The following is a 19,798-nucleotide window of genomic DNA, read 5'->3' as shown; positions in this document are numbered from 1 at the left end:
CCAGACAGCTTGTTGGCAGCTCCTCTGCCCGCTGTGCTGCAGGACCCAAGGTCAAGCCCCATCTCCCATCTACACAAATGCCCACTGGGTGTGTGCAGGCAGCACCCCTGAAGCAGACTGGCCATCTGGGGGTATAGTAGCTCATTCTAGAAGAGGTGTGGCTATAGGCAACCTTTCTTGGCATAGAGGGTTTGGGGTGTTGCCAGGAAGAAGTCACTCTGCATCACAGGAGCTGCAGTACAGGCCCAGAAGGGGAAGGAACAGGAAACTAGTTCAGACAAGGCACTTGATTTGGCTAGGATATGCTTTCATGGTGCAAAGGGGATTCAGGTCCAGAGAGGGGCGGGGTCAGGGAAGGGGCAGCCCAGTCTCCTGAAGCTTGGACACTACCATGCTGTCATTTGGAGCTCCCTCAAGGGATCATATGCCCAGGCTGGGCAGTGCAAGCAGGCACACACTCTCTTGGGTCCTCACTGATTCCTGCCTAGCTTCTGAGGTGAGCCCCTCTGGAACCACTTACCACCCACAGAACACACTAGCATGGAAAAGTCCCAGTCTGGGGGGCCGGCACTATGGCACACAAGTTAAGTCACCACCTCTAACGTTGGCATTTCATATGAGCACCTGTTCAAGTCCCAGCTACTCTACTTCAGACCCAGCATCCTGGTAAAGCACCAAGGAAAGCAGTGGAAATGGCTCAAGGGCTTGGGCACCTGCCGCCTACCTGGGAGACCTGGAAGAAGGGAAGAAGCTCTAGGCTCCTAGCTTCAGCCTGGCCCAGTCCCAGCCACTGCAGCCATTTAGGAAGTAAACTAGCAAATGGAAAACCTTTCTCTATGTCTCTCTCTCTCTCTCTCTAAACCTGCCTTTCAAAAAGAAAACTTTAAAAAATAAAGAAAAATGCTATATAGGTATGCAATGCTGTTAGGGTCCTGTGTCTTCACAGAAGGCAAGACTAACCCAAGGTCACACAGCAAATACCTATAAAGCCAGGGTGTTCTTCTACAAGGCCTTGTCCCCTGAGCACAGCCTCTCCAGCCCAGCCTGAGGGAAGGGAGAGGAGGGCAGGGGTGTTTGGGATCTGGGCCGTCTCTGCCTTGTCCCCATGCTCCCACCTGCCCTCCATTCCACAGACACCCAGGGGTTCTGCAAATGAGACAAGAAGATGTGAAGTCCCTTCACCACAGGTCACTTGTCCCTCCTACAGTGCAGGACTCTGAGCTTTTCACTCTTCATCGGATAAAGTCCTGCCCATCCTGTGAAACCCAGCTCCAAGGTACAGAAAACGACCATGTGCAGAGCCACAGAGGAAGTCACATGGAATTCCAAAAAATCCTCCTGACCATAGACTCTGACCACAGCATAACATAATTAGAAGGCCTCAAGAAAAACATAAAGTCTCATAGGCTGAGAAACTGAAAAGCACACTTCCAAATCATCGAGGAGCTTAAGAGGAAACGACAACGAATGTGTGAACTGTTTGGAACTGAACGATAAGGAAAGTGAATGCAGTTTCAAAGTCATTTCCCGTCTGAAGTCAGCACTGACCCCACGTTATTCCTCTACATGACTCCTCTCCAGCACCTCCCACCCCACTCTGTGCCCCAGGACATTGTTCACTCTACAGAAAGTTCTGCCAGTGGCTTCTGATAGGATTTAGTTAATGGGGAAAGTTAGCCAGAAATGAGAACGAGGAAGAGACAAAGGCAAAGGGAGACAAAAGGAGGGACAGTCCCTTAATTGGCCCCATCCTTCCCTGTGTATGTATGTGCTCTGCAGACGCCTCTTGCGCTTTGGTCTCAACACTTGTCCATAGCCCCCTCCTCTAACTCCCATTCCTACCGCACCTTGCCCTCAGCACTCAGCCTGCTGTTGACAACCACCCCCTGCTCCTGCTAGCCCTTTGCTCACACACTCTCCGTGTGATTTCTAGATGGCCTGACTACACCTGTAAGTAGTCAACTTGATGAAACTCCTGAAATACTCAGTGTGGGTGCTCCATGCACTTCCTGCAGATACTCCTTCTTCCCACGGCTTAGCCATCAGTTCATCAGCAGGTCCTCACTCCTGCTTGTGGCCTGGGAAAGCAGTCCAGGACTGAAAAAAAAATACTGTCTCTGTGCTGCTGCCAGCGCCCGAAGTCAGTAAACAGACTGGCTTCAGCACCCAACCCCCTCATCTCAGGGTGCAGAGACATGTTCAGCATTGAGCAGGAGGCCACACTGAACAAAAGCCGAATGGCATCCCGCCGTGGACAATTGTGCACACTTCAAACACACAGAACTTTGGGGCAAAAAAGGTTCTCAACCAAAGAGTGGATCTTCAGCTCTGTGAGCTGGGGTTCTAAGAGCAGTGTGTTTTCATGCCGGGAAGCACACAGAAGGTTCCCAAGCAGAGTCCACTGGAATACCTGGACACCATTAAGAGTCCCTACAGCTGTCCCCTGCAGAAACCTATTCCCCTGCTACCCCTGCAGGACAATGTCCACAGTCCAGCTGTACACCTTGACCTTCCTTATCTAGCAGCCCTCCCCACCTCCTCCGAGCTCAGAGCAGGTCAACTCTCCGTGCACTTGGGCTCACACATAGCATGCACCAAGCACTGATAGGGATGTGTCTACTCCCAGGGAAGGAACCCAGGTAGAAAGAAAAGAAAGAAAGAAAAACAAATAAAGAGCAAATTACAACTTGAAGTGTTTGTATTTGACTATCAGGAGAGAAAAAGGTTATTCCAGGCCCGTTCTGATACCCTAGTGGCTAAAGTCCTCGCCTTGCATGTGCTGGGATCCCATATGGGTGCTGATTCACATCACAGCAGCCCCACTTCCCATCCAGCTCCCTGCTTGTGGCCTGGGAAAGCAGTTGAGGACAGCCCAAAGCTTTGGGAGCCTGCACCTGTGTGGGAGACCTGGAGAAAGTTCCTGGCTCCTGGCTTCGGATCGCCTCAGCTCTGGCCATTGTGGCCACTTAGGGAGTAAACCAGCAAATGGAAGATCTTTCTTTCTCTCCTTCTCTCTGTAAATCTGACTTTCCAATAAAAATAAAGGAAATCTTAAAAAAAAAAAAAAAGGCGCTAATCCAAACTGAGAAGAGCTCTAGGAAAGGAATGATGGGGTGAAGACAGGAGTTGACCAAGCCCCATCCAGGCATCACAACCCTGCCACGGAAGGGGAGATCTGACTTGAGCACTTTTAGGTCAGTCCTGACAAAGTTCGGAGGCATTGCTCCGGCTTCCCTTGGCAGGCATGTCCTCATTCAGGAGCGTTCCGGCTGCCTGCTGTGTGTTGGGCCTGTGAGAGAGGTCAAGGAGGCAGGTTTTTGGTGCGGCGGTTAGGATGTCACGCACGATGCCTACCTTCCCTATGGGAGCCCTGGCTCCTCTGCTTTCAAGCCAGCTTCGTGCTAATGCATTTCCTGGGAGTTAACAGCTGTTGCCTCAGATAGCTCGGTTCCTGCTAGCTGCCACGGGAGAAACCCAGACTGAATTCCTGGCTCCTGGCTTCTACCCGGCCCTGCCCTGACTGCAGCAGGCAGCAGGGGAGTGAGCAAAGGATTGGAGGATCTCTGTCTCAACCTTTCAAATAAAACGAAAATAAATACATGAAGAGTGTGTCGGGGTTCGAGGGTGAGGAGAGATCTATCTTTTACTGAGTTCCGGGGCAAATTGCCCCGGGGAACCACCATTTATCTAGCAGACAGAAACCACCGTATCCCCATTCTACAGCCTAGGAAGGCGAGGCCGCGTGCATCCTTGGCGGAAGAGGTCCCAGGAGACGCGGAGGGGGTCGCCTGCGCCTTCAGTCCTGCGCCAGACGGGAAGTTGGGCGCCCGATATGGACTTCCCGGAAAGGCACGAGTGCGTCTTCATATTGGGGTGGAGGGAGTTCCCATTTCCCCGCCCCCAGGCCGCGGCGTGGCTGGGCCGGGGGCGGAGCTGGTGGCGGAGGGCGGCCTCGGGCCGGCAGGGTGGACAGGCGTGGACTAGCGAGCGAGCTGGCCCGGAGGGAGGACCGGCCAGAAGGGAGAGCGACTCGGTGCGCTGGGCTGTGACCGCGCGCGGCCTGGCCGGGCGGACCTCGTGGCTGAGCGCCCGCGCCCTCGCGCGCGCACACACGGCCCGGCCCCCGCTTCCACTTTCATTTCGTCGGCTGTCCCTGTCCCGGCCTGTCACTGCCCGGAGGCGACTCGGCCCGAAGACAAGCTGGCCACAGCCCTCGGCCCGGGCTGGGGTCCGAGGCTCCGAGCTGCGGAAGTCGGAGGTGGGGGTGGCAGAGCGGCGGAGGGGGGCGTGTCTTCGGGAGCGGAAACGTCAGGCTGGCGCCCGGGGGTCCCGCGACCCTGCTGGCCCCGACAGCTGGCCGAGGGTCGGACGCGGAGGGGCCGGGCGGGCGTAGGCTGTGCGCGCCGCGGGGAGGGCGTGGAGTTTGCGCTGCTTCGACTTTTCTCTGCGATCCCGATCCAGCGGGGTCCCTGGGGGCCAGAGTCAGGAAAGGGTGGGTGTGGCTGGGCAGGCCGCTGTCATAAACAGTCAAGGGGCACCTGTGCCCCGCGTCTGCCAAGTCCACCCGCTGCCTGAGAAATAAAAGGATATCCAGCATCAGGAAATGGAGTGGGGGCGGGGCCGGGAGTGGGGGAATGGCTCAGGGAGGGGCCGAGGTTCTGAGAGAGATAAACTCTGGGAGGCTGGGGCACTGAAGAAAGGATATCTGCCCTGGCCCAGCCTCCAAGCCTCCACTGCCCGGGGACGAGGAGGAGGCGGGAACCCAGGCCTAGTTCTACAGCAGGAAGTGGGGTCCAGGACCCCCAAGTTGGGGCAGAGGTCTGTGTTGCGCGTTAGGGGAGCAGTTGCTCTGCCTGGTGGGGAAGATGGGAACCCCCACCTCTTCTTCCAGGCCTCCCCTGCCCCCCAGGCACCCGCAAGTGCCAGGAAAGTGGTCCTTCACTCTGCAATGGGCTGAGCCCCGCCCCCCGCAGGTCCCAGGCCTGCCCGTGATTTGCTGTGTGCACACAGGCTCCTCTCTGGGCTCAGTTTCCTCACCTGTTTCAACTTGGATCTCAGCTCAGCTTAGGACTTTGCGCCAGGCCCTGGCCCAAGCCAGAGATCACCGATGGCCAAAGAGTGGCCTCAGGTCCAGAGGAGGAGAACTGGGCTCAGTGGAGGAGGCTGCGGAAGCAGGGAGCTTCTTCCTGACCATGCTGTGTGGCGAGGTGCAGGGAGCAGCAGCAGAAACCACAGGCCAGGGCTGGGGGGAAGTTAGCCCAGCGTGGATGGTGCAGAGGGGCATGTAAACAGGTCAGGTGAGGTGTGTGGTGTGCCAGGGAGCCCAGAAAGCCCATAACTGTAGCTGGAATGACTGTTAGAGAAGCCTTGAGCTCAAGCAGTATTTAGAGCTCAGAGAGCAAATGGGCAGACACCTCCTGTTCTCCCATCAGGGGGCTCATATTGCACCCTGGGCACTTCCTTGGGTGAGAAGTTGAGGGGTGGCAGTGGCCGAGGTGACCTCCGACATCTGAGATTTTTTTCCAAGAGGCCGGGATTCCTGTCCCTGCTGTCCACACTGCTCTCCTTTCACCGGCACTGTCCTCGCCTGCCTAGTGTGGATATAAGGATGGACCCGTGTTCCAACATCTGGACCACTAGCTTGAGTTGTTGCTAGAAGAAATAGTCTCCCCACCCTAAGTGCCATGTGTTTGGTTATACCCACTCCTCAGCTTGGTCCCAGCCTCCCTTTCCCAGTCCTGTCCCTGTGTTACTGCAGATTTAAGAAAGGAGATTGCTCCAGTGTTAGCCATTCCATCTAAGGTCAGGCCCAAATGTTTACTACTCAAGCCCAGCGTAGGGCTGAGGGCTGGAGTCAGGGCTCAGCCTGTCCAGGATCAGGGTCAAGTGAGACAGCTTGAAGCCCAAGCCCGGTGCTGAGCTCATATTCAGTGTTAGTGCTTGGTCTGGGGTCAGGGTCATTGCTCAGTGTGTGGCTGAACCTGGGTCTCAGCGGGTACCTGCATTTGCAGTTGTCAGCTCATACACTCACAGTGGAGACGACCAGCTACGCTGAGAAGCAGAAAAGCGCAGTTAAATCCGAGCAACCCAGGATTTGCTCTAGGGGTCACACAGCAAACCAGTACTGAATCTGGAACAAGGACCCAGGACCCCTGCCGATGAGCCCTATGCTCTGATGGCTGCTCCCCAAAGCTTGGTTGGAACCTGGAATCCTTCAGCTTTGAGAGGCAAAGCAGATACATCTGAGGTCTGGAGGGGCGCAGCTGGGCAGATCTGACTGTGTTCTCCCGCTTCCTGGTGACAGGCACATACTAGGGGAATGGGGAATGTCTACTAAGCAAGTGGCAGGTGCAGGGGGAGGGGTCAGTGGTTGTTCAGGCATAAGGGGAAGGCTCCCCAGCCACTGTCAGAGGAAGCAGAGCTCTAAGCCTGCGTGCACGCACACACACACACACACACACACCAGTTCCTGCAAACACATTCAGAGGCCACCCAGCTGGCCATGTGAGGGCCCTTTCCTCTTTCAGGGTAAAGAAAAAAAAAAAAAGAAAGGAAAGGACAATTTTGGTAGAAAAGTCCCTCTGCTCCCTGGGAATCCCCGGTGGCCGGATGGACGACGGGATGTCCCAGAGGAAGCCAAAGGCTAGGGTCCCGCCCCCACTCCTGCCTTCAGTACAATGCGACCAAGCTCTCCCACGCTGCACCTGCTGGGCCATGAAGTTCCCAGAGGTCATCTTGTCGGGGCACCACCTCCTGGTGAGCCATAAAGGAGTCTGTGCCACTGCTCCTATGGTCAGCAGCAAGGCCCTTGGGGACCTATTTAGAGCCATCTGAGACACAATGAATTCGGAGGGAAAGCAAGATGGGAGAATTGCAGGTGCTTAGCAAGGAGGGCCAACGTCAGGGGAGAAGGGGACAGGATGCCAGACCTAGGGGATGAGGCTGTAGATTCCAGCTTCCAAGGACGCAGGGCTGAGCCCCAGGCTGAGCCAGGAGAGGAGCAGGATATCTTTTGAAGTCAGGCCCTGACCACTTACCCCGCTTGTTGTCAGCAGGGCATCCTGAGGGTCCTGCCCCTGAACACCCAGTCTGGCCATGGCGCTGTGCCTGAAACAAGTGTTTGCCAAAGACAAGACATTCCGGCCGCGCAAGCGCTTTGAGCCAGGCACCCAACGCTTTGAGCTTTACAAAAAGGCACAGGCTTCGCTGAAGTCGGGCCTGGACCTGCGCAGTGTGGTGCGGCTGCCTCCCGGCGAGAATATCGATGACTGGATCGCGGTGCACGTGGTGGACTTCTTTAACCGCATCAACCTCATCTACGGCACCATGGCCGAGCGCTGCAGCGAGACCAGCTGCCCAGTCATGGCTGGCGGACCCCGCTATGAATACCGCTGGCAGGATGAGCGCCAGTACCGGCGGCCGGCCAAGCTCTCTGCGCCGCGCTACATGGCTTTGCTCATGGACTGGATTGAGGCTCTAATCAATGATGAGGACGTCTTTCCCACGCGTGTCGGTGAGCGCCACCTGGCGGGAGAGTCGGGTCTGACAGGGCGGGGAGGGTGCCCACCTGAGCCAGTGGGCAGATGGGTGTGCAGCTTGCTATGGCAGCTATGTGGAAGCTGCCAGAGTCCTCATCTTGCTTTGGAAGAAGAGGAAGTTAAGTTGATCAGGTGTCTGGCTCAAGGCCAAGCAGTTGATCCGCACTACTTGACTCCCAGTTGGAGCTCAGGCCTCAAGGCTTCAAATTCCCAGTAAGAACCAATTCTCAGAATATTCCAGAACAGATGCTCCTTCCCTCCAGGGGGTTGTGGCAAGACACCCCTCCTCCCCCCTGTTCTTGGGCTAATCTGGCTTCCACCCTCTTGGGCATGCCTTGTGACTTCTGGCTGCAGAAAAGGGACTGGACTAGTGGCTTGAGGGACTCTAAGCGATCGCTTCATCTCAGACTGGAGAAATTAGGACGGAAATTTCCCTTGTCAGGCCCCTGGCCAGAGGCCTTTCCTTATCTCAGCTAGGCAGCTGGGCGGGTGAGGGTGGGGAGGGGAGGCGGGTGATGTCACCAGGAGAGGTGTGTTGGTCAAGAAGCTGGGTAGTCAGCTGCAGCCCCACCTGTACCCGAGGCCCTAGCCCCCACCCAACCTCGTGCTGTAGTCAGAGGTAGGTGGGGCTCAGTGGTCAGGCCCCAAAGGGAAGAGTCTGAAGCTGAGGGAGGCTGGGCACTGAGTCACAATTCCACATCCATGGCTCCTACCCAGCAGGGGGCCTGCCCTCTCCTGTACCACCCAAGTACCTTTGTTTTGCAAAGGAGAAAACTGAGGCCAAGGGGTGTGGAGGGTGGGGTGGAGCTGGAGCTCAGCACTCGTAGGTCCCAGGACCCAAAATCAAGGTGGGCAGAGTTAAGTTTGGGAGTTTGAGCTGAACAGTGAGGAGTGAGGTGGGCCAGGGTGCACCTGACTTCAGACTGTCCTCTGGACCCTTACTCACTCATAGCCTTATCTCCCTGGACCTGTGAGATCTCAGCTGACAAAAGGACCTTCAGCCACTAAGAGCTCTGCCTTGAGCATGGCGGGGGGTGGACGGGAGAGAGAGTTGGCTGTACATAATTGTGCCTTTTCCATAGGTAGCAGATCTTCCCTGGGGCGTGGTCTGGGTCATGTGTATCCCCAAGGGCACTGCAGAATAGTGCAAGGAAGGTTTGAGTCTTGCTTCCAGTCTGTGCTGATTAATAGTTACATGGCTTGGGGCACATGATTTCAACTGTACAGATCTCTGTCCTATCTAGAATGCTTATCAGCCCCATTAGCAGAGTTGCATGTAAGGACTAGTGATAAAGGTGCAAAGGGCCAATTACAGGTTCAGTGTGTGTGTGTGTGTGTGTGTGTGTGTGTGTGTGTGTGTGTGTGTTGCAAATTTATTTATTTGAAAGGTAGAGTGAGAGAGCGAGCTAGGAGACAGATATCTTGCTTCTATCAATTCACTCCCTAAATGGCCATAGTAGTTGGGGGCTTTCCAGAACAAAGCCGGTAGCCAGGAACTTAGTCTAGATTTCCCACTTGGGTACCAGGGGCCCAAGGGTTGGGGACATCTCCCACTGTTTTATCAGGCATGTTAACAGGGAGCTGGATCTCAAGTGGAGCAGGTAGGACTTGGACCAGCACCCGTTTGAGATGCCAGTGTCACAGGCTTGACCCACTGTATATATATCTAGGGAGATTTGAAGCCATAACTTTCATCATAGTCTAAGAAGGATTAGCTGTTGACACTGAGCAAGATTAAAATGGCCAGCTGTAGGTCACGAAGACATATTAAAATGATCTCTATTTTAGCTGGGGAGAGGGGCCAATCAGATTTGTACTTTATTAAAAACTGAAATATGGGAGGGCACAAAAGCTGCCCTGGGGGAGGACAGGTATTGGCAGAGTTTTTTAGCAGGATGCTGATTGGTTCCCATCTTGTCTGTCCCTCCTGGACCCCTAGGTGTTCCCTTCCCCAAGAACTTCCAGCAGGTCTGCACCAAGATTCTGACCCGCCTCTTCCGTGTCTTTGTCCATGTCTACATTCACCACTTTGACAGCATCCTCAGCATGGGGGCGGAGGCCCACGTGAACACCTGCTACAAGCACTTCTACTACTTCATCCGTGAGTTCAGCCTGGTGGACCAGCGGGAGCTGGAGCCGCTGGTGAGCTCAAAACCCCACCACCCTCCCCATCAAGGCTAGCTTCTGGGAGTTTTCAGGTTCAAAGGCTGCTTTAAGGAACTTCAAATAGATCAGTTAGGGAAAGTCCATGTATTTCTCAGAGAATTCATTTCATGTCATTGACAAGCCCAGATCTGCAGCCTGGAGATAGGGCTGGGAAGGAGCCAGATTCAGGTGGAAGTGCAGCTGGGGCCTACGATTTGGAGGGGGCTGCCTGGCAGGCTGGGCTGACTACCCCCTCCCTATCTTCTGTCTCTACAGCGGGAGATGACTGAGAGGATCTGTCATTGAGCCGGGCCTGGACATGTGCCCATCAGATGGACGTCTGAACGCAGACTGGTGGGGGAGGGGACACCCGGGAGTCTGGCGGCAGAGGAGTCAGAAGGCCTGGGGTCCTCCATGAGGCCAAAGCCCCTGGACTTCTGGAGGTCAGAGTCTGCCCACATATCCCCCTGACTGTGACTGAGGAAGGTGGGCAAAGAGAGAAAAGGAGACACTAAGCCTCTGGCATGAAATTGGGGAGTAGGGTTGGCCGGAGGATTTCTTGCCACATACTTGGCCCTTCCATGGTGCTTCCCATGGGGAACCATGCATGTGGCTGAAGTGATGGCAAGAAAGTGCAAGAGAGCAAGCAACCTGGGTGTGAGTGTATGAGAGATTTTAATGATGGGGTCTAACTGAGAGGTAACTGCTTTTTGACCCACCCTGGTACATAGTGGCCCCCTCATAAGCACTGGATAGAGGGATAGGTAGAAGGAAGGATGAGTGGATGGATGGATGAGTGGGTGGACAGGTGGATGGATGGACTGGTGAATGGACAATGGGTGAGTACATGGAAGGATGGAGGTGAGTGGATGGATGGATTAGGACCATCAGACCAAGACCTCTGTGTAATGACAGGTCAGCAGTGCTCCCTGCTCAGTGTATATGATAATTGTGCAAGAGCCTGAGATATGGTGTAGATGCAGCTCTACATTTGAACCTGTAGTAACCTGAGGGAAGCTAAGAGGGGGAGCCTGGCCTGACCACCACAGAGGTTCTGATTTGTTCAGCCAGAAGTGCCCCTGGGCCATTTTTTCATTCATCCCTATGACTTCAGAAGGGCCTGACTCTAGACTGCCTTCTGGGAGCTGGGGATGATCCTTTGGGTCTACCAGGGCACCCTGGCCCTTACACTGGGAATTGCAGACACCAGTATAGCTTCCCAGATCTAGGAACCTGACTCCCAGGCTCTAAAGGTCAGCATAAACTCAAACTGGCAACTCTGGAGTCTTCTCTCCTGTGCCAGGGCCCTGAGGACCACGCAGCTGGTGAAAGGACTGGTGCAGGTGTGCAGTACCTGCCTTATTCCCAGCTACCCTTGAGACATCCCAGCTATTCACAGAGACTGGGATGTTCTTTCAGCAACCCCTTGCTCAGTACCTCCATGCCCAGACCCTCAGTGGGGCAGCAGAGCAGGAACAGGGTACTGGTCATCTCAACACAAGGAGGCCAGGATGGAGAGTCAGAAGGGAGCTGAGACTTCCAGCCTCAGCAGCTCAGCATTCATAAGAGAAGAGGAGGAAAATGCCTCAAAGGGAGGCTATTGGGAGACTGAAGGAGAAACTGGGCATCCTGATGCCCACCCCAGGGTCTGAGGATTGCTATGGAGATGCCTACAGAAAGAAGGTTTGCCATGGAAAGAAGGGCCCTCTCCAGAAGTGTGCCTGCTTTGAGCCTCTCAGGCTGCCTGGAGTTGGCTGCTGAGCCAAGCCTTCACAGTCACGCCCTTCTCAATGGCTTAGGAGCTACCTGTCCTCTGGGGAAACACATGGAGCTCCAGGACCGGCTGGTGGGGCTACGGTCTGCTCCCACCACAGAAGCTCCCAAAAGAAACCCGTTGGAGCTTCCCCAGGGAGGACTGTGGCTTCCAAGATGAATTCCAGGCCACCGTAGGGCTGATTGTGAGAAGTGAGGAGGAGAAATCTATTTTTGTGAAACAGACGAAAGACTTTATTGTTGTTATTTTTTGGTAAAATAAAAGAGGTGAACGAAAGCAGTCATTGGTGGGAAATTGTGGTCAGGGTGCCACATTGCTCCTGGCAGACTGTGGGAGGAACTGAATCAGAATGGCAATGGGAAGGACTTTTGTCTTGAGGTCCCAGGCCATGTGCAGGGCTGGCTGGAGTGGTCTGGCTCAGCTGTCTAGGGTGAGGACAGCAAAGTTCTCCTAGACCAGACTACTCCTGCTCAACTCCTGAGGTTCCATGGCCAAGTCCATTGCCATGTAATTCTCAGTTTCCCCATCTATTTCATGATTGAGGAGGGGGCGAAGGACATTGACCGCTGAGAAGCTTCATTCCTCACATGATTCTTCATCCTGTCAGAGTTCCTGGTGTGTCTCAGGTACAGCTGAGTGCCTGACACTTTGCAGTTGATTGAATGCAGTCAGTCTCTGGCTGACTGCCAGGCTCCCTTCCCAAGCCCTGGGATCCCTCGTTCCCTTCGCTGCCCAAAGGTTTCGACGGCCCTCCACTCTGGCTCACCAGGAGAAGCCCACGTCCGGCATTCTGAAACAGTGCTGTTTGCACACCTCCCGGGATAGATCCCTCACTGCCTTCCTCTCAGTCATGGGACAGCTCAGACCATTTAGCAAGGCCATCCTCTGAGCTCATGGGCATTTTGAAATACACCGTAACAGTGAGGGCGGGCTAATCTCAACTGTGTGGCCCCAGGCCTGCACCTGGCAAGAGAGTGTTGGTAAACACAGCAGGAAACCAGTACAAGACTGCTCTGAGAGACTCAGAGAAAAATAGAGGCAGAGAGAAAAAAGAGCGAAGAGAAAGCTGCCACATCAGCAAAGGGCTCATCCTCCAGGATGAACCTAGTAGAAGAGGGTCCTGGGAAAAGATGTGTTGGCAGCAGAGTGGCCGTCAGATTGGGAAGCCAGGCTGGGCTTGGTTTTCCTGTTGGCTCAAGATCCCTAGTGACGGTTGGCAGTGAGCCCTCCTCTCGCCCCAGGGTGGAGCATCCACCCATCTGCTGAGTGAAGGATATTCCACCAGCTTTGGCTCCCAGGAACACAACAGCCTGTTTGAGCCTCCCTGCTGCTTTCACTGTGGATGGGATGTGTGGAGCTGTGGGGTCTGGGGCAAGATGAACCAACATAGCTAGGACTCCACCTGCTCAGGAGGAGTCTTACCTGGCATGAACTGAACTTGGCTACCATGTGGAAGATGTAGCAATTTTTCTAAAATTATTTTTATTTGGAAAGCAGGAAGACAGAGAAAAGATCTTCCATCCACTGGTTGAATCCTTAAAGTACCACCAAGAGCCAGCATTAGGCCCAGCTGGACCTAAAATCCTGGAATCCAATGCAAGTTTCCTATGTTGGGGAGGAGAGGGAGAAACCCATTCACCACTGTTGGCCGGAAGGGACTCACACCCAGATGGGGTGCAGTGTACCCAATCAGTGTCCTAACTCCTGTACCAAATGCCACCCCAGATACAATCATTTTAAGACATATGTTTGGAACACAGGCCTGAGGACTTGAAGGCGGCGGGGGGTGGGGGGTGGGGTGGGGGGGGGAAAGGTGATGGGCAGGAGAAACCTTCAGGTAGGGCTGAGGGACTCTGGAAGGGGCTGGACACAGAAGCATGGGGAAAAACCTTCACCCTCATACAGCTGTCACCAGAGTCCTTAAGGCTGCCAGTTGCGTCCAAGCTGGCATCACACAGAGGCTGAACCCGGCAAGGAAAGGGAAGCAAGTGTGTGTTGGGTGAGGGTGGGACGTGCAAGGGACCCTTTAACCAGCGTAGCTCACCAGATCCTCAAAAAAATCCTACAACAGCAGGGAAAGATGTTTACTGCCCTGTTACAAACCTGTAGTAAACCCCTCAGCACCCGCAGCCTAAGAGAAGAAAGTAGGGGCAGTGAAGGCTTGAGCTGTTTTTCGCCAAGAAATGAACTTTCCTTTTTTTCTTCGTTTATGCTGAACTACTGGAGGGAGCAACTGGAGGGACTATTACAATGAAGTTATAGGTACTTAGACGTTGAAAAGAAAGTTTACAGAATTAGCCCCCGTTTTATAAAAGACCAGACGCATGTCTCCGGACGTAAAACAAGTCTGAAAATTTCTTCCTGGCGTGCAGTAGCACGCTACAAACGCTAATTACACCCGCCACAGCTGGCGCTCCTCAGACCCGACGCTTCCCCGGCTCCACCCGCAGAAGAACGCCTCCCCAGGCGCTAAGCACCGCCCCTCTGCGGCCACGCCTGCGCAGTCGCCTCAGTTCCGCCCGCCCCAACTCCGGGAGGCCGTCAGGGCGCAGGCGCGGCCCCGCCCCCACGCGCCTCTGGAGGCGGGCCCGCCCCCGACCGGGTCTAGCACCGCCTCTTCCGCGTTCACGGCGGAGAGATCTGCAGGTGGGGCGCGCGCGACCGGTCCGCGGAGAGTCAGCCGAGGTAAAGGCGAGAAGGCGCGGTTTCTCCGTGCTGCAGGGCCGGGGGTCAGCGTGAGTCCCTGTGTCCGGGAGGGGGCACTTAGGGCTGTGTGAGCCGCCGAGGGGGACGTCCTTTTGGAACTGACCTCGGGGCTCTGAGGACTTGTGCGGACTCCGACGCCCAGTGTGGACACAGTGTGTCCTGGTGGGGCGCAGCCTGTGCCAGGAGGCTTGGGCTGCGGGTGTGACAAGTCAGGGTTCGCTCGGGGTCGGAGCAGGGAGCTCTGTGTGACGGGGTTGAACCTAAGTCCCTCTCCTTGGAATTAGGACTGAGTTCGAGGCTCAACCAGCCCAGCGTGTTGACTAGTTTCTCAAGTTAGGAATTTATAAAATCTGTGAACTGCGTTACACTTAGCTCTTTATTTTGCAGTGTTAAAAAACTGCTGCCCTGGACAGGTGGCTGGTTGTCCCGTGGGAGAGAGGCGATAGTGGCACCTGCAGTCTCTCCTTAGAGAGCCTGTGGGTTGCCTGTCGGAGAGGGTCATAGCTGATGCGAGGCCAGGAACAAAGTGTGGTTGGAAACTCTTGGGCTTTGAGGGTCAGCTGCATTCCTCAAACCTTCGTGAAAGATGAAGGCTGGATACAATGATTTGTAAGTGACCAGCTGTGACACCTGTTGTGCAATCAGTACTGAATGCAAAGGTACTGTGATTCTGAGATGTGGGATGTTGCAGACTGGGTTGCTCTGGCAAGATCCTAGGTACGGAGTTGTTAGGGTCTAGGCCTTAGAGAAATGACCTTGCAGGATGGTCCTTGGCACCCTGCCTGTGTGCCCAGCTTTTGCTGGGCATTTGGTGCCTAGGGTCTCATTGGTTCTCCAGCCACCAGTAGGGGACTTTCAGCCCACTAACCTTAGCTTCAGTCCTTCCAGTGAGGGTTGGGCTGCAGGTGTCATGGAGACCTGGGGTTGGGTTTCTGTGTGGGCTTGAGCCAACTGGAGACTTGGTACCTCTCCTCCCAGTTGCTTCCACCTGCTCTCACTCTCAACATCCAAAGAGCTGACTGGGCTTCTTGTTTTATCTGGGCATTTCATTACCCTAGTCCTTTAGCAGATTTTGAGGGTTAGAGAGACCTGGCAACTCAAGATTGCATGATGCCAACCCACGGGAGAGAGAAGCTCCATGCAGAATTGTGGCAGAGTCCAGGACATTATTATGCAATGTATGTGGCCTCATGTCTCGTGGTCCTTGGGGAATGTAGTAACTGGCTTCTGTGAACTCATGGACATGTTCCTCCATAATAGGTTTCCAGAGCTTTCTCCTGCCCGGTTTTCCCAGACCTGCACCTGTGCCCCAGACAAACTAGTCTTGGTTCCTCACATATTCCTTGCCTGTTCCTGTGCCAGGCTTTGTGTGTATTCCTGTTTCCTGGAATTCCCTCCTCCTCATCTCTCAAGGCCCTATCTGCTGTGGCCTCCTTGTTCAAGTTTTTGGATCCCTTGCCTGGCTCCTGGAACGGAGGCCGAACTTCCAGCGTAGTTGTCAGCATGGCCTGCCTCGGGCCGTGTCTCCCCGTGTAGGCTCTGAGTGCTTGGATGGCAAGGGACTGTGTCTGTCTCTCCCTTCTCTACCTGACACTGCCCTGGCACATACCAGGCCTCTGCAGTGTTTGTGGTTAAGTGAGTCAGTGATTTTGTATTTTGGTCCTTGTTTTTATGAACTGACAGGTTCCCAGTGGAGCGCTGTGTTAGAAAAACCCTAGGTTGCATTGGTGATGCCCTCGAAACAAGAAACATCAAAAGCAAGAAAGCACAGGAATGTGCACAAGCCAGGGTTCGTGCTTAGTGCTGTTTTCAGGCTCTTTCCTTGCCTTCTCTGTAAGTTTGTTGGGAGGGGACTAGTGCCCTGTTGAGGGAGTTGCACTGATATGATATAGTTCTGGTAGGGGACAGCCCACAGTTGGCTGACTAATCAGTTGCTCTGCCTTTGGCCTTGGGAAACAGTAGTCTCTGCTATCTGGAGACCAGCAGCTGCAAATACATATTTTTCCTTGCCAGCAGCCTCAGCATATATAAGAGAAGGTTCTTTGTTGATCAAAAAAACATATACATTGTTCAAGGCAGAAGGAATATGGGAACTGTCTGCTGCTTCTGCTTTTATTAGATGGAGAAAGTTCCGGAGAAGGGAAAGAATTTAAGGTTACACAAGGAGTAAGTCAGTGGTAGAGGTGGTTCTACAAGCAAAACCCCTGGCTGTGTTGTTCCTTTCTAGGCAACTATGTTGTTAATATAACATCCAGCAGGTATTGAGTGCTTCCTGTGTACTGGATGCTGTTTTCAGCAATTTGAACTATTTTATAGACTCGGAAACTGACACAAATAGAGATCCTGATTGATTCTCTGATTTCACAACGCTCGTTGTTAGTGTGGTTTTAACAGCAGTTGTCCCAACAGTGGGTGAGGAGCAGTGGAGAGCAACAGTTCTCCTAAGGGATTGCTCCTGAATGTCCACCCCGAGAGCAGGTACATCCTGCTGGACGCTGTGGACATGTCCTGGAAAAAATCCACATCATCTGGGAAAATGGGTGAAGTGCAGAGACCAGCCCATGGGAGTATGCCTGGGGCTCAGTTTGGAATATTAATATACTTCTATCAAAGTCAGACAGTAAATACATAGTTTTAGAAAAAGCGGAGTCCAGTGTCTTTTCTCTAAAGATTCCGTGAAAGGGCAGTCAGTTCAGTAAGCACCTGTTGCGGCCTTTCTAAGCTCGTGACCCTGGTATTGAGAAATAGTCGCAACCGGCTTCCTGCCCTCCTGTAAGTGATTGTCTTCCCAGAGCCCTCTCCCTCCAGTCTCGTTGGGAACATAAGCACGTAAGTCAGCGCAGTCGCACTGACCGTGGTGAGTGTAGTAAGGAGTATAAACAAAGTGGGAGTTGGGAGAAGATGAAATCAATCCTGACATGATCAGGCAGTTCCTGAGGATGGAGAATTTCAGGCTGGACCTTGGCAGGGGTCGTTCCTGGGAGAACGAGCAGCTTGAGCAACAGTCTAGAGATGCAAATGTGCAACAAAGTGTGTGTGTGTGTGTGTGTGTGTGTGTGCGCGCGCGCGCGCGAGGGAGTAGGCGAAAGGAGAACTATGGGAAGAACAGGAACATTTGCAAAGCATCCACTTCTCTGTGTGGCTTGCAGTATGCCATACGCTTTATACACACTTTATACAATTTTAATCCTCACAGCCCCTGCACTACACGAGTATCATCTCCAATTTACAGGTGAAAGGTCAGTTGTGCAGCTTCATTTAGACCCAGGAGATTCAAATTCCATTCCCGACCCCACCCCTACCCCAGCTCCATGCCGTGACCAGGGCTCTGTTTCTGAGAACTAATGGTGACAGACCTTCCCCGGTGGGGAAACAGATGAGAAGACACACAGTGAACCACTGACAGGGTGTGAAAAGCTTGTTGGGTTTACTAGGTGAGGAAGTCAGGAGCTGTCACTGTCCTGTAAACCAGTGCATTGTATTTCCTGCTAGTAGAGACTTAGGCACAAGTTCGCATGTGAGATTGATTGTTCTTTATATAAGCAGTGTTCTGGGGAGGCAACCCATTTGGTGCAGCCTCTGCTTTTGTTTCCTGGCCCTCATACTGAAGAATTGCAATGCAGGGAAGAAAACTACACCTGCAGTCAAAAGGCTGGCATTCCAGGTATGGCTTTGTTCATTCTCCTTGGCAGAGTCCTCTGTCCCTGCTTTCTTCCCTGGAATACAAGGAGTAGTTTGATTTACTTCTGCAGGTTTATCTCTTGCTAATCGCATATCCTGCTTTGCTTGCCCCTGGTTTGGGAAGTGACTAAGAATATGAACTTGGATTCAGAGAGGGCAGGGTTTAAATCCCAGTGTACTTATTAGGGTCATTTCATATCTTACCCTGGCATTGTTGCCCTCTGTTTCTTCTCACAGTTCTATCAGAAATCTTAAATACCAGAAGATTCCATCCCAGGATTGCAAAGCGGGAAGTGATCAAGGGTGCGTGTAGGAGAAAGGGCAGTACAAGGTCAGGGGCTTGGTCTTGCCTGTTTTCACCCCCCTGCCTCCATGGTGAGTGGGAGGGGGACTACACACACTCTGAAGTTTGCACAACCTTCTGCCCAAGGGCGCAGCCAGAGCCCTCCAGTCCTCAACAGAGACAGAGGTGCTTAGCTTAGGTCTTTCTCTCCAGCTTCAGAGCCTCTATCCTCATCTTAAGCCATGGTTTACCATTCTATTTTCCATGACTATAGAGAAGTTAACTGCTGATTATAAAGGGAGGATGAGTGCAAGAGTTTCTTGTGTCTATACTTAAAGCCAGAATCCAGTTAGGGCCTCATCTCCTATCCAGGCTAATAAGCCTGCGTTTCTTTGACCGCACTCTTTTTTTTTTTTTTTTTTAAGATTTATTTATTATTAGAAAGGCAGATTTACAGAGAAGGAGAGTCAGAAAGATCTTCCATCTGTTGGTTTACTCCCCACATGGCTGCAATGATCAAAGCTGAGCTGATTCGGAACCAGGGGTTTCTTCTGTGTCTCTACCTGCATGCAGGCTCCCAAAGCTTTGGGCCGTCCTCGACTGCTTTCCCAGGCCACAAGCAGGGAGCTGGACGGGAAGTAGAGCAGCCAGGACATGAAGTGGTGTGCATATGAGATCCTGGTGCTTGCAGGCTGAGGATTTAACCACCGAGCCATCGCACTGGACCCTGACCCTACTCTTAAAGCCTGTTTTCCATTGTTTATATCACATTGGTTATGCTGCTTTTCTTTTTTCTTTCTTTTTTTTTTTTTTTTTTTTTTGCTTCCTGGCAATGAGCAGACTGTGTTCAATCTGCTAAGGCAAGACCAGCTAACGCAGTGTAAGGGGATTTTCATTCATTCGTTCCTCAGCAGTGGCCTGTGCCAGGAGCCAGAGGTGAATCAGATGGTCTCAGCACTATCTCCAGCACAATCCAGGGAAAGATGTCTGGTGAAATGTTACAGCTGCTGTCATGGAATCAGGCACAAGTGTGGGGAGCTGGGAGTTGTTAAGGGCAACCAAGTGGCTATAGATATCCAGTCACAGTGGTTATTTACTTATTTCTCTGGCTGCCTTTGCTCTTCAAAGACAAAAACAAGCAGTGGCAATAAAGACCAAATGACTCACAAAGTGTCAAGCATTTACTCTCTGATCCTTTACTGAAAAACAAAGAAGGGCCTACCCTTGCTGTAGGCGACAAGAAGGGCCTAGGCTGGCCTGAAAGTTAGAAGGGTGTTTGTTCATGATTGTCCCTGGAAGTGCTATAGTGGCAGTGGGGGAGTTATTCACACCTAGACAGTTTCATAAGGCCTCAGAGACTTGTTTGGAAATAAAAAGGAAGGACTATTCAATACATTAACATCCGTATTGAACAATAAAGAGTTTGTGATTGAAGCAAGTTCATTCAGATTTCACTGGAGTGGGGCCAGCTACTATGTTAGATGCTGGGACTCAGATATGAAAAGGGTGTCTCCCTGCCTTTGAGGGATGTCTGGCCTGGTAGAAGTGATACATACACAAGTGCACAGCCTGCTCTGGGCATGAACTGTGGGCTCACATGGAGTCAGGACTGCTGCCATGATTGGCAAGACTGACTACTTTGGGTCATTTGCTATGGGCCTTGGAGGATAA

At 53.1% G+C, this 19,798-nt stretch overlaps 2 protein-coding genes across 3 annotated transcripts in view; both read left to right on the top strand.

Moving 5' to 3' along the window:
- Nucleotides 1–3,934: 3,934 nt before the first annotated feature.
- MOB3C (MOB kinase activator 3C) lies at nucleotides 3,935–11,736 on the top strand. 2 transcript variants are annotated; one of them, XM_040977801.1, is made up of 4 exons: nucleotides 3,935–4,258; nucleotides 7,056–7,513; nucleotides 9,478–9,680; nucleotides 9,960–11,736. In XM_040977801.1, the coding sequence occupies exons 2-4, from the start codon at nucleotides 7,096–7,098 to the stop codon at nucleotides 9,987–9,989; spliced, it is 651 nt and encodes a 216-aa protein (XP_040833735.1). In that variant the 5' UTR covers nucleotides 3,935–4,258; nucleotides 7,056–7,095; the 3' UTR covers nucleotides 9,990–11,736. The 2 variants fall into 2 exon arrangements, with proteins under 2 accessions (XP_040833735.1, XP_040833736.1); XM_040977802.1 differs by having other exon boundaries at nucleotides 7,053–7,513.
- Nucleotides 11,737–14,091: 2,355 nt separating this feature from the next.
- The window catches only part of MKNK1 (MAPK interacting serine/threonine kinase 1), a 53,553-nt gene continuing 47,846 nt past the window's right edge, over nucleotides 14,092–19,798 (top strand). The window contains exon 1 of the mRNA XM_040977795.1: nucleotides 14,092–14,142. The gene's annotated coding sequence lies outside the window, so the exon portion shown is untranslated. The remainder of the gene's footprint in view (nucleotides 14,143–19,798) is intronic.

The sequence above is a fragment of the Ochotona curzoniae genome, unplaced genomic scaffold (assembly GCF_017591425.1).
Source record: "Ochotona curzoniae isolate NIBS_2020 unplaced genomic scaffold, NIBS_Ocur_1.0 contig_2855, whole genome shotgun sequence".
NCBI classification, from domain to species: Eukaryota; Metazoa; Chordata; class Mammalia; order Lagomorpha; family Ochotonidae; genus Ochotona; species Ochotona curzoniae.
Note: the sequence above shows the minus strand (reverse complement) of the source record. Positions and strands in the feature narration are given on the sequence as shown.

Bases quoted from the DNA above. Each gene is read 5' to 3' on its own strand.
- MOB3C (XM_040977801.1), top strand. From the start codon at position 7,096: ATGGCGCTGTGCCTGAAACAAGTGTTTGCCAAAGACAAGACATTCCGG. The intron at 7,514-9,477 runs GTGAGCGCCACC...CTGGACCCCTAG, and splicing joins CGTCTTTCCCACGCGTGTCG to GTGTTCCCTTCCCCAAGAAC. The intron at 9,681-9,959 runs GTGAGCTCAAAA...CTGTCTCTACAG, and splicing joins AGCGGGAGCTGGAGCCGCTG to CGGGAGATGACTGAGAGGAT.